Source organism: Plasmodium brasilianum, chromosome 10 (genome assembly GCF_023973825.1).
Source record: "Plasmodium brasilianum strain Bolivian I chromosome 10, whole genome shotgun sequence".
NCBI classification, from domain to species: Eukaryota; Apicomplexa; class Aconoidasida; order Haemosporida; family Plasmodiidae; genus Plasmodium; species Plasmodium brasilianum.
Genome location: NC_090123.1, coordinates 1,073,387 through 1,087,905, shown reverse-complemented (window position 1 = coordinate 1,087,905; position 14,519 = coordinate 1,073,387). Strand labels below are relative to the sequence as shown.

General features: G+C 24.7%; 2 protein-coding genes across 2 annotated transcripts; one reads left to right on the top strand and one right to left on the bottom strand.

Moving 5' to 3' along the window:
- Window positions 1-3,819: 3,819 nt before the first annotated feature.
- On the bottom strand, window positions 3,820-8,875 carry MKS88_003281 (MORN repeat protein; the record flags this gene model as incomplete). Its single annotated transcript, XM_067216358.1, has 3 exons — window positions 3,820-8,098; window positions 8,524-8,585; window positions 8,807-8,875. 3 exons carry the CDS (start codon window positions 8,873-8,875, stop codon window positions 3,820-3,822), a joined length of 4,410 nt encoding a protein of 1,469 aa, XP_067073013.1.
- A 3,019-nt stretch (window positions 8,876-11,894) lies between these two features.
- On the top strand, window positions 11,895-13,787 carry MKS88_003280 (uncharacterized protein; the record flags this gene model as incomplete). The annotated part of the gene is made up of 1 exon (XM_067216357.1): window positions 11,895-13,787. The coding sequence occupies one exon, from the start codon at window positions 11,895-11,897 to the stop codon at window positions 13,785-13,787; it is 1,893 nt and encodes a 630-aa protein (XP_067073012.1).
- Between the last annotated feature and the right edge of the window lie 732 nt (window positions 13,788-14,519).

The window sequence follows — 14,519 nt, the reverse complement described above, 5'->3', positions numbered from 1 at the left end:
ATTTGCTTTTTATTAAAAAGTAAAAAAAATGGAATCTCTACATGTATAAAACTTTGACTATTTTAAGTTACGTAAAAAAAAAAAAAAATCTATAGAATACTAATACAATAAGTTATGTAATATTTAAAATGAATAAAAGGGAGAGTGGTAAACTGTAATTCAAAACTATAATAAAAAAGGAAAAAATATGAAGAAATTAAACGAAAAAATGAAATAAAAACAATTATATTAAAGGGAGCCAATATTTTATAACTTCAATTTAAAAAAAAAGAAAAAATACATACTGTAAATGTTATTTTATGCTAATCTATATAAATGTTACATTTTTAAATACATCTTCGAAAAAAAAAAGTATAAAATAAAAAAAAATCATAAGAATTTAAATAATATGGAAATATATAATTTTTTCACATTTTAAATGTTGTAATAAAAAGTATACTTAAAAGAATATACAGTACAGACAAGAATGTATTGTATATATATATAATATTTTTTAATTATATATTGAAGTTGTTTATATTTTGTTTAATTTTTTTAAAAAGTTCCTATTTTGTACCACCCATTTCCCTTAACCATACATTATATATATATAGTAATCATGAAAATGTATAATCTCGAATATAAAAAAAACAATAAATACTCCTAAACACTAAATGCTTTAAATATATGTGTGTAATCGGATTAAAATTGTGTACTAGTTATAAAAAAATATTTACTTTAAAAAAAGAAGCATAAAAAAAAAAAAAAAAACAACTGTTGATTATAATATTAAGTTCAAAAATCAATTTTGGCTCAAAGTACATTAAATCAAGAAAGATTGTATACGAAAAAAATTAAATAAAATAAAAAAAATAAAGTTACGTAATTGTTTTTCTCTTACTCATTTATAAAAAAAAATATATATTAGAAACATTTAAAAAGTTCGATATATGTACATAATTTATAGTTGATTTACCATTTTTGTTATTAATTCTTTGTTCCTTGCTAATAAATAAAAATATTTTTTTGGTCAAACATTCATAATAATTTGAATGCGCGAAAAAAACAAATATTATACCGTCCTAGCTACATATAAATTTTTTTTACATATTGTTCCTTTCAAACATATAATATGTATATATATATATTTAACTATTTTTTTCGAGAATTTAATATAAAAAAACAGCTACGATATTCTCCGTCTTATGATTACCCATATTTTAACCATCTTTTGTTTTAACGTTATTTTTACGTCTACAGGATAGGATTACAACAATTTTTTCTTAAGGGTCAACATTTAATTTTTATTTAGCCCATTTGATCATCGCCTTTTCATATTTCAGTATATATGGAATTATTGCACTATAACATAAGCGTATACATGTATTATTTAAAATATAAAAATGAAAAAAAATGTGAGGAAACCTTAGCAAAATGATTTCTGTTAAATTTATAGTGAAAAAAAATTTCCGTGTTAGCTACAAAATGGTTGAACCTGCCTCCCCCGATTCTCAAAAAAAAAAAAAAAAAACGTATATTATATAAACTACTTCGAATTAAATAATTTTTTTTGTTGCACATTAGAAAATAAATAAAAATTATGTTTATTATATAATAATTTATATAGAGGAAATTTCAATATATTTTTATTTTATATATTACTATATACTTTGCTTTTATGTTTTTATTTCCATGGTATACATAATACATGCTTACCATATATATAATATAATAAATAATAAAATTTAATTTTAAAGAAATTAAAACAAAGAGTTTAAAAGAACACTATATTTCATGTACTACTGTTATGTTGCTTTCCATTTATTTGCGATTTTGTCAGAATTATGAGTAACTATATATAAATATAAAAAAAATTTTGATTAAATTAAACAGAACTCATAGATAGCAAGTTATTCTTGTTTTGAACTTTTTTTTTTTTTGTCTTTATATTATTTTTTCTTGTTATATTTATATATTTCTTCACTAGTATTATAGTAAGTACATATAATTAATTTTTATATGTTTTATACCTGAAAGTGTTAAAATATATACAGCTTTTATATTGTATAAAAAAATAAAATTAAATAAAACATAAATGATTGTTTTCCAAGTAAGTTTAGCATAAATATTTATACATATATAACGATTATACACAATACTGCACTTCAACATTTCTGTTAAGGCCTTTTTTTTTTTTATTTTTATGTTTGAAAAAAACTTAAATTTCATATTTGATGTTAATAAATATGGAGAACTAAATATTTTTTTTTTTGAAAAACCAAGAATAAACAACGATAATATTATGTTATGCATGTGAGAAATGGTAATTATACTAAAATATAAAAAGGAGAGTGTATAGGACCAATGAAACAATTCTGCAAATTATTAAATAAATTCTATGAAAAAGATGAAAAGCAAAAATGTAGGTATGAAAAAAAAATAATACACAAGAAAACACATATAATGGAAAGATAAACATATAATCTAAGTATTAACTACTAATAATAATTCATAAATAATAAAAATAGTAGATGCTATGGATTTCACAGTTATTGCGCATTCTGGCTAGCTTGCTATGTTTACAAATATATATATATATATATATATATGTAACCGTTTATATAGATGACTTTATATGAAATTTGCAAAATTGCAAAAGTGATACAATGCTAAAATATGGACCACGTTCGTGGAAATGTGCCTCCATATATTATATTTCTTCATTGTGTAAAAGCATTCTTCATTTTTGCGTTACGTATATGCATTTGTATGAATTTTACATTTTAATGTGTTGTTATCAAAAAATTATTATTTATAATATTGGTTATTTTTATTATGATACATAATCCATAAATCGTTAATATACATTCGGAATGAACTAATATGTATTATAGCATGAAGGAATTGCAATTAATAGACTTTATTCCGTTTTAGAATAAAAAAAATGAAAAATGAAGAAAACATGTAAAGAAAAAATATGTAGAAAAACTGTAAAAATTAAAAAAAAGCAACGCTAAAAAAATTTAATAAAATTTAAGTAATTTAATAAAAAATTCACACAAACATCAGAGTGGACCAGTTAAACATATTCGCTTCATCATTTTGTATATTAGCTTTACGAGTATTAAATTGTATTTTCATATTTTATTTTTATATAGAGCACATTGTTAAAATGGTGCATGAATTATTCTTCCTTAAAAAAATATATATAATCTTTTCATATATATATATTTATATAAACAAATTAATACTGCAGGTGTGCATATTTTTAACTTATTATTTTCTAGTATAACTGACATGCCCTAATTTTCCAGCTTTACGGCAAATTTGATTCATTAGGGTAACAATAAATATATCAGTTGTAGTACCATTTAAGGAGAAAATTACGTATATAGCTAAAAACAAAAAAAAATATTGAAGATCTATATGTAAAAATCATTTTACAATATTTTGAAAATTTTATTTCGTTTTATTTTAATTTTTTTTTTTTATTTTATAATCTTTACAATATATGTATGTAGTGTTAATTTTTATTTAAAAAAGTAATTTTTTTAATTAACCGTAAAGGAGCCATGAGAATATTTTTTTTTTTTTTAAAAAAAAAAAACAGTGGAATAACAACAGTTATTACAGACGAAACTGAAAAAATTCTTTTTTTAATTATTGCTTCCATAATTATGTTCACACTACTGTTTTATCATTACTGTGTGTATTATTTACTGGAGCAATTTTGTAACAAGTATATGTGTCCCCCTGCGGTATTATAGGGGGCTAATTTTGAATGTAAGATTGTATACATTTATATATATATACGTATGAATACATACGAGACATACGCATCTACAGGTAGTTACACAAAGTAGAGGATAAAAAATTTCTATAATCAAAAAAGGGTTGATTTATTATAAAATGATTTCCATATTCTTTTACAACATCGGAAGTTTCTTTTTTCGGTTTATACTTACTTAACTGTTCATGTAAAATTTTTTGTTTTTCAATTAACTTGTCATAATTAAAATGAACATAGTATATATTATCCCCTTCATATAAAATACCATAACCATGTTTCATACCTCTATACCAGTATCCTTCATATCTATTTACATTATCATAAACGGATATACCATAGCCGTGTTTCATACCTAAGCAAAATTTTCCATCATAATTTTCTTTTTTTTTTTTATTATGTATTATACATATCCCTTCTCTATGTGGGATGAGGAACAAGTTTTTCTGTTGTAAATATTCAACAACTTCTTTATTATTTTTTAATTTTCTTTCCGTATTATACATCCAACTTCTGTCTAATATTTCGAAAAATTTCTTCATCAATTTTTTTTCTTTTGTTTTCATAATTGTTTCAAGTTTTTTTTTTAACATGGTTTTTTTGATAAATTTAGCATGTTGCGCGATACTTTTCTCATCAGAAGGGGGATGATGATGATAATGTTTCCCTTGAATTTGTTTACCTTCTGTTAAAATTGGAATGGTATCTTCTGTTCTTTTCGCATTTTTTCCTTTTAAAATATTGCAACTGCTGAAGGAGGGGGCACTATCGCTCCTGCTACTACTACTATTATTATTATTACTATTACTGCAAACGTTAGCAGTCGTATCAGCACTGATAATGGTATTAACATCGTCTTTGTGGGTTGTGTCCACTTTTCCATCCATCAGGGAATCGTCATCATTCTGGGGGCTAAGGGTTTCATCAATATTAAGCTTGTCTTGATTCTTAATAAAGGCAATTTTATTTGCAATTAATTTTTTCACTTCAAACATATTTCTGTTTATATTTTCAGATATAGTATCATCAATATTTAAGCTACGACATTTAGATCTTCCTCCATAATTGGATGACAAGATGTAAATTTTTCCTATATATTTATCTTTGTTAGGAAATAGTACATTAAAATTTTTTTTCAATACAGGCTTATCATTATTCCATTTGCCCTCAATACAAAAAATTTCATTAGACGTAGAATTATTATTTATGGTTAAAAAGCCATTTCCATTTTTTTTACCTTGAAGAAAATAACCTTCAAAAACTGTCGAACTGTTGTATGATAAAAAACCATAACCATGTGGTAGAAAATCTTTAATTTCTCCTGTATAGATAAGTCCATTTTGATATAAAATTTTCCCTTTACCAATTAAATTACTATTTTTAAATATACCAATATATGTATTTTTATTAAATATAAGTTTTCCATTTCCATTAAAAGAACCATTTAAAAATTCACCTTCATATTGATTTAATAAATTATCTACATATAATCCATTACCATTAAATAAATTATTTTTAAAATTACCAAAATATTTAAATTTATTATTATATAATAAATGACCTGAACCATTTATTTGATCATTTTCCCATTCTCCATGAAATGTTATGTCATATATATTATATACAAATTTTCCTAATCCTTGTTTACATTTTTTCAAAATACAATATGTACCTTCATATATATACCCCTTTAAGGATATTAATAATATGTCCTTTAAATTTTTATCTATTTCCTCTTTTTTATTATTATTATTTTTTTTTCTCTTTTTTTCAATTATTAACAAATCATCGACAAATTTATAATCTTCCATATACTTTTTATCAAATAACACATTGTTCTGTTCAGCTATTTTTAAAAATTTATTTATTTTGCAGTCCTTTTCAATAAAAAAATTATAATTTTTCGTTTCTTGCCATATGGAAAGAAACGACATATTATAGTTACTTTCATATTCTTCCTTTTTCTCTTTTATTCCTTCTTCAAAATTTTCTTTACTTGATAAAAAAAAATCTTTAAAATAATTATGAAAATGATTTCTTAAATCAGTAATATATTTTTCTTCTACTTGGTCTTTCTTTATTTCGCTTTGGTCATTGTCACTATATTTTATGTTCTTAAGTTTATTCTCACTTATTTCTGGGCAAAGATAAGACTCGCTCTTTCTCAGCGTTACAGATTTAGTGTTTATGATATTCACCTCATCTTCATCGTCAATATATTCGTATTCCTGTTCTTCGCGTCCTATTCGTGTTGAGATGGTGGAGTAGCACTCTGAACTGTTATCACTGCTTCCGGTTCTGCTGCCAATTCTGCTTCCACTTATGCCTCTATTTTTTAGTGCATTTCCTTGCAGTATATTTCTATCCCTCGGACAGGCGCCCTCACCTACACCTATCCCTTCACCCCCCATAGCATCATCAGACATACTCGTCTTGTTATCACAGTTCCCCTCGTTAAATGCACAGTGATAATCATTCCCTTTGCATATATCACTTCCGTTTCTAGCATTAATAACACTACAGTTAGTGGTGCCATTTTTGTCTACGTCCATAAGTAAAGACTTGTCACCTTTTTTGGCGAAAAAATTTGAAAAGGTCGGCGTATCCTGTTCAACAGGAAGTGGATTCAAAATATTGCCCACATTTTTCCCATTTATTAGGCTATGATTTTGTTTGATATTTTCAAAAAATAAAGAAGAGAAATTAAAAAAATATGTAAAAAACGAATGAATTTTTTTTAAATAATTATTTTCATATCTTGTTAATGTTAATGCGTCTATTAAATTTTTATTTTTTATAACTAATTCATCTGTATCGATATCATAAAAAAGGTCCAAATCATTTTTAACAAAATTGTACACATCGCTTTCTATATTAGTTGATATCAAATAATTTTTTTCAAAAGCATACTCATTAAACAGTTCAAGGTTATTTATATGTAATAATAAGATATATTTTTCGTGAAATAATATTAATGGCAACTTTAATTTTTCCCATTTTTCAAAATTGCGTTCATAATTTTTTATATTAAAACCGAAATTAATAATATCAGGAATGAAGGATAAGAACAATAGCAACATCTTACATCCTTTTCCTTTTTTTGAGCATAACATAGCAATTTTTTTTTCTAACAATACGGCTTTTAAAAATATTAAAATGTTTTTTATTTTCATATTGTTTAATTCCTCAATGTCTTTACCTAAATTTACGTAATAATCATTAAATGAGATTTTATCAAATATTGTGCTGTGCGTTCCAAAGGTGTCAATGAATTGTTCTAATACTTTATAATTTCTTTCTATAATCTTTTTTTTCTTCTTGCTTTCTGTTTTATCTTTTCTGTTTTCTCTTATTTTGGTATTCTCATAAGCAGTGATTGCAGTTTTATTGTTTACAGTTATTTCGGTTTTACCGTTTGCAAATATTTCACTTTTATCTTTTTTGTTTTCAATCATTGTGATTATCTCTATTTCCTTTTCTGCTATTTTAGTTTTATCTTTCCCGCTCGGTCTTATCTGAGTTTTTTCCATTTCCTCTTCCATTATTTCATTGTTTTCCTTTTTGCTATCCTTTTTTTCCATTATATAGGATTGCATAACAGTGAGAAAATGTTTGTATATAAAATCAAAATATGGCACTTGACTTATTATCATAATTTCTTTACATTTATTATCTTCCAAATAATTTAATGCTATTATGTAGTACCTATTACCACTAAGTCCGTAAAGAATATTATATTCGTTATTATTGCTTATAGATTTATTGTTCGAAAAATTACATAAAAAATTTTTAGTATTCACTTCTTTAAATAAATACATCCTCTCTAAAATTAACATTTTTACATCTTCCTTCCAGTCACCTTTATATCTGTACCACACATTAAATGGTGTTATCATTCTTTTATTATTTTTTTTTATTTTATTTTTGTTTTGTTTCGATTTAAATAAAATTTCCCCTTCATTTATATCATGAATGTTGGGATGTATAAATTCAATTTGTATATTTTCTTTTTTTGATAAAATTACTACACAACATACATATGGCCCGCATGTAGAAGGGTCAAATAATGTTTTTGTTTTTCGACCTTTGGCATCTTCATATGTATTATTATTACAATTATCATCTACTAAGTTAGTCTTATAACCATCGTAATTTAAAAATTCTTTTTTCTCTTCTTCCTCCTCAATTTCACTATTTTTTACAAAAAATGATGATATATCATCTGCCTTAAATTTTATATTTTCTACATCTTCTTGAAATATCTCTTCAATTTCATTCCCAATTTCGTAAATTGTGCCCCCTGTTATTTCATTTTTGTTGTTGTCACTTGGTCTAAGAGTTGGAGAAGAAAAAAAATAAAAAAAAACAAGAGGGTTAAAAAAGATATATATATGTATATGCATATATATTCATTTGGAAAAGTCTCTTTTCATCTTTTTGAGTGCGTAAAAAAAAAAATATAAAAAAACCACCTTTACTCATATTTAACGTATTTATATCGTTATACAACATGCCATCATTTTATAAAATTATAGGTGTGTAATAAAGAGCATACATCTTTCTTCGCGTTACTAAGTATGCTTAATATGTTTTATCTAAAATGTGCTAATGCAATTACTACGAGAAAAAAATAAAAATAGGGCTTCACATCTGCTTACGAACATACATATATATGTATACATACATAAATATATATGTTTATATGTATGTGTGTGCATACACCGAATGAAGCCTAATATAGGAGAGAACAATTTTACCTTTTATTTTTTGGCAAGAAAATGTGTAAACTATCCCTTAATTTCTTCATAAATCGCTTAAACTTAAAGGAAAAGAAAAATTAATTATATTTAGTATTCATTTCTAACCTAAAACAATTAAAAATTTAAAAATGCATACCAAAAAAAAAAAGAAAGTTGCGAAAAAAAAAAAAATTAAAATAAAAAAAATTAATTTTTTTTAAAACGAAGAATATAAAATCTTAGAGGACTTCCCAATTTTTGACATTAACATGTGGAACTTATTATTTTATCATATTCTTACTCTTATTTTATTTGTATTTTTATTTTTATTTTTATTTTTTATTTTGTATTTTTTTATTTTTCTGTTCATTTTGGGTTAAAAGAACAAAGACCACGAAAACAAATATATTGTTCTTGTATTCGAATTAATATTAAAAAAAAAAGAAATATATAATTAAAACTAGGCAAAAAAAAAAAAAAAAAAAAAAAATTGTACATTTTTAAAAATGAGCAAATCCTTTTTAGCAAGAGTTATTTTCCTAAAATGGATGAGTAATATATTTGTAGTCATTTATTTATTACAAAAATTAAATTCGAATGTTAGCCTTTTTTTTTCTTTTCCTCCCCTCCTGTTTGATTGTATTAAACATAATATACTATTTTTTTTATAATCCTTTTTATATAAGGGTATTTTTCAGGGTCTTATGCACACATATATTCATACATAAATATACATATATATATATATATATATATATACATATGCATAGTCATATATTTAAACACGCTCGAACTTACTCAGAATATATCTACATGCACTTCTGTTTACCTACATATTTGACACTCTTGCAATTTCAGACGGTTGTGCTCATACAAGCATATTTTGAACAGAAAAAAAAAACTGCTAAAGTTCCCCATAGTATATGAAGATGCACACATTCCATACAAGGAAATACAGTTTAAAAAAAAAAAAAGGAAAAAAGAAAAACATAGCTTTCGTACTTGTGTGCGCAAAAAGCATTGACAGATTTTAATTTCTATCAAGTATATGGCAAAATATTTAGTCATCGATGTGTCATCATTTACCTTAACACTTAAAATTGCGCTTTTTCAAAAAATAAGATGTAACGTTTAGCAAACAGTGCTTAGTTTGTTCGCCTCTTTGTCTTTTCGCTGTTTGTCCGTTTTGCTATTGTACTATTATACTACTGTACAATTGTACAGCTGTGCCTATTTTATTTATTTTTTTTTTTTTCATGGTTTAAAAGGAAAATTCTTTTTATTTACACCTGATCGGAACACATTTGCTTAATTGCAATGATATATGAGAAAAAACAAAGTTATAAATTATTATAAAATAAAAAAGAAAAGAAAAGAAATATCACAAGAGCCATAAGAGAATATCACCTTTAGCTAAAGAATTCTCAAAATTTGCCTGTTATGTAAAATATATGTTGTATTGACCTTATAATATTTTAACAAATGATAGCAAAACAGACATAAACCTTTAAAAGTAGTATGTAATACAAGGCAATACAATGTTATGTATCTCAAAAAAATATATTTGTATTTTGCCGAAAACATGAAGCTGTCTTTTTTTATAATTTTTTTGAACAATGGATATAAAAGAACACAAAGATAGTAGCTAAATCACTAACGTGATGAGAGAGAAAAAAAAAGAAAAAAACAAAATTTTGAGGAAAAAAAGAAGCCTGAGACTGAATTGAAAATTTGCGTTTGGAGGAACATGTATATAAAATGCTGTGAAAAATGAACGCAATCTTTTATTTAATAAATACGAATATATGTGTAAACGTATGCATGTATACATGTGCACGTGTGTAGGTATGGAAAATATAAAATGCTAAAAAAGAGAAAAAGGGACTTTTTAAAACATCAGTTTTTTTTTTTTTTATTGAGATATTTACATGCATGCAGTTGATTTTTTCCAGTACAGTTGTAAAACTTTAGAGAAAAACAGCACACTGATGATCTCACTCATATGCAAAAAAATTACTTTCTTTGTATTTGTTTGTTTTGACTTAAATGAAATACATTATTTCATATTAAACTTCAATTATTTTTTAGTAAAAGTATAAATCATTCCCAAAAATACACTTGTGTTTTTTTTACAATTTTTATTTTGCTAACATTCTGCGCACACAGAAGTGATAATTGAAAATTTCGATTTTCTTAAACTATACTTTGTTAATTAAAAATTTGTTCTTCCTAATTTTGCTAAACATTATTTTGTCTCATTTGGTCGCATTTTGTTTTATTTTACTACATTTTGTTCCATTTTGTTGAATTTTATTTCATTTTGTTGAATTATATTTCATTTTGATGCATTTTGTTTCATTTTATTTTATTTTGTTTTGTTTCAGAATTATATTGTGTTTTTTTCTTATTTTTTTTATGTCGTTAAGTAAAAAAATAAACACACTTAAACATGAATAAGTGTCCCACATTTTAAAATACATACACATGTAACTCAAAATTATTATATAGAAGGAAAAATTTAGATTAAAAAAAACATACAACGTTTTTGAAACGCCAATTTTTTTACTCTTAACAAAAAAAAAAAAAAAAAAAAAAAAGAGATAAAAAGACAAGCTTTTCTTTTTTTTTTCTTTTTTTGTCTTTATTTTTCTTTATTTTTCCTTATCATCTATATTTTTTTAAGTTTTTATATTTCTGCCTGTTATTGTCTTTTTTACATTTTTATTTATTGCTGACTTGGTTGTAACACATTTGAGCATGTTTTTTTTTTTTTTTTATTAGCCATTAAAAAGGAACATAAGATTTCATGTTGTTCTTTCTTATGATTTAATTTTTTTTTTTAATTTATTTTTTTATTTTTGTTGTTATTTTTGTCATTATCGTTGTCGTTGTTTATTGTTAGAACAATTTGTGCATTTTCCTTATATTAATGATATAAAAAAAAAACAGCGGTTTGTTTTTTGGGAGTTGATTCGGCACAATACTCTCAAAACGGAGACAAAAAGTTGGAGTATAGAACAATCACTAAAAAAAAAAAAAAAAAAAAAAGTGGAAAAATACAGCATAAAATACAGTTCTCCTATACAGAACAAGCATAGAACAAGACGTAGGGAAAAACGCAATCCTTTATTTTACGTTTTTCCCCAATTTGTATAAACACGTAACACGGAAATTGTTTTTTTTTTTTTTAAAAAAAAAGAGAAAAGAAAAATAAGGAGTTAAACTGATAATTTTTTTTTTTTTTTTTTTTTTTTGCTTAATAATATTGAAAGTACATTTTTAATTGAGCACAAATTGTTACAACCGCTTTTTAATTTTGTAACATTCTATATGTCATAGGCATATGCACATATAAACACAAACATACATATAAAAACAAAAGAAGAGATATGAATATTTTAAATGTCGGATGCTGTTTCTTAATTTTGTTTCTTTTATTACTAGAAAAAGAATTTTATAACAATATTTTGGTGTTCTTCCCCAGTTACCATCTGTATGAGAAAAATGAAAAAAGTGTAGGATGCTTTATTTTGAATGATGAAAAAAGCTATTTTAATAATAAAAAAAAGATAGACATATTAAGAAGACACAGAAAATTAAAAGAAGATACGCACACTCACAAAATAAATACAGATAAATGGAATTATAATAAGAACACATCAGAAGGGTATTTATTGGACGAAAACAATGATGATTTAAATCCTAAGGAGAAAAAATATAAAAAAGAAAAAGAAAATTATAGTTATGAAAGGGAGGAAAAAAGGGACCAAGGAAAGGATGATAATATAGATCATAATAACAAAAAATGTCATTATATAAAAAAAGAGGAAGCATCAGAAGAAGAAAAAAAAATATATGATTTAATGGATGAAGAGTTGAAAAGAAATGAAGAAGAATCGAGAGAACAGAAAAGAGACAGGGAAATACACGAAAATGTAAAAAAAAGGAGAGAACAAAAGAAAGAGGAAGAGGAGAAAGAGGAGGAAAACATAAACAAACTGATAAAAGAAGAAACGGGGGAAAAAGCAGGAGGAGAAGAAGAAGTAGAAAGGAAAAAGGAAAACACAAATGAGAAGGTAAATGAAAACAAAAATGAGCAGATAAATGAGAACAATAATAGCATATTAACATGCTCTAACAAGCTAAACTATTTAGAGTTAACACCGAGTAGAGGGCAAGACAACCATTTGTTCAGCACAGATAACCATGATTGCAAATCAAATATTGTTAATAATATACAAATGATTGATGAGAAAAATGAAAAATTACACAATTTGAATGATAATCGTGAGGAAGTAAGAAGTGGGGTAGGAAATATATCGCATATAGAGAGTGAAAAAAAAGAAAACAAAAATAATGATAAAGGTTTACTTTTCATAGAAGGATATACTCAACATAAGGACCAAACTTTAATTATTGAAAAAAATAAGGGAAACAAAATGGCATTTATATCACCAACTAATGGGGACGAAAAAAGCCCTTCTGACGTATCCCAAAACGGAATTGAAATGCAAAAAGAAGAGGAAGGGAGGATTGGCACTACCCGTAACAGCGGAAATAGCGGTAGTAGCACTGGAAGTAGCAACTATAGCACAGTCAGTTTTTCCAACTTGCAAATATACGACAAGATGCCTGAGAATATTAGTAACAGTTATAAAATAAGAAATGTGCATAGGCATATTCATCGTCCCATATACCATGCGGAAATTAATTCCAGTTTAAAAAATAATTACTCTTTCATTTTTTTATTTTTAAATACAAATGACAAAGTACGTATGGTTCCAATGAATTTTCTTGTACAACATTCGATTGTAAATTTAACGGATGAACAATATGATAAGTTGAAGGGTGAAAAAAGTGTAAGTATATATGACAATAACAACCCAGTTAAGTATCAATACGAAACATTTGAAATAAAAGAGGATGAAGCGAATGCATTCAAAGACAATTACAATGATGGTAATAATAATAATAATGGGGGAAAAAATAATAAAGAAAATGAAAGTGATTCAAACAAAGAGTCAGAAGCATCAACAGAAGAAAACAACAAAAATGCAGAGTCAAAATGGTCTTTTGATGGTACACTTGTAACATATTCAATTATCATATTATTAGTAGTCATATTACTTTCGTTAACTTTTATAGTTTATTATTATGATCTTATAAACAAAGTTAAAAGATTACAGAAAAAAAGAAAGAATAACAAATCGCTCACTATAGAAAATGATAAGTCCTCAGATATGTACATGGACAGCTCCTACGGAGAAAGCACGCACGTTTGAATTGGATGAAGTTGGAGTAGACGAAATAGTGGATGGAAAGAAATAATATTAAAAAATTCCCATTCTGCAAATTTGTTACATATATGTACGAATTGAAAATATGCAGGAATTTACATTTCGACGTTGCTGTAACTCTATTTGAGTTCTTCACACGTTTTCTATATTTTTTTTTTGTTTCTTTATTTGTACACACTATGTTTGTTTCACATTTTTGATATATAACATTTATATTTACATTCACAAATATATTCATACTTATGCTTTTTTTTTTTTTTTTTTTTTTTTTTAAAATGTATTTATTCTTATTACTAGTGCGATAACGCATGATATAACAAAATAACAAAATAAAAAATTAAATGCTTATTTGCTAATATTACATACACCTACTTTAAAAATACATAAAAATGCAACAACTGGATGCACATTCAATGTTAAAGGAAATGACCAATTGCTTTATCATTTTACCATTTCGCAATTTTGCCTTTTTGCATTTTTTCCATTTCCTTTTATTTATTTTTTTTTTCGTTATGTTATTTTTTATTACATTTTGTTTTTCCATAGTACGAATATGAACACCATGTGCTGGCTTATTTGTACATGTATTGTCTTACCCTACTTTGTGATTTGCATATTTATATTTCACTTGTTTTGGAAAAACATTTTATTAAAAAAAAAAAAACAAAAAAAAATTTCCTTACAAGAAAACAAAAAAAATTTCATTTGAATTAATAA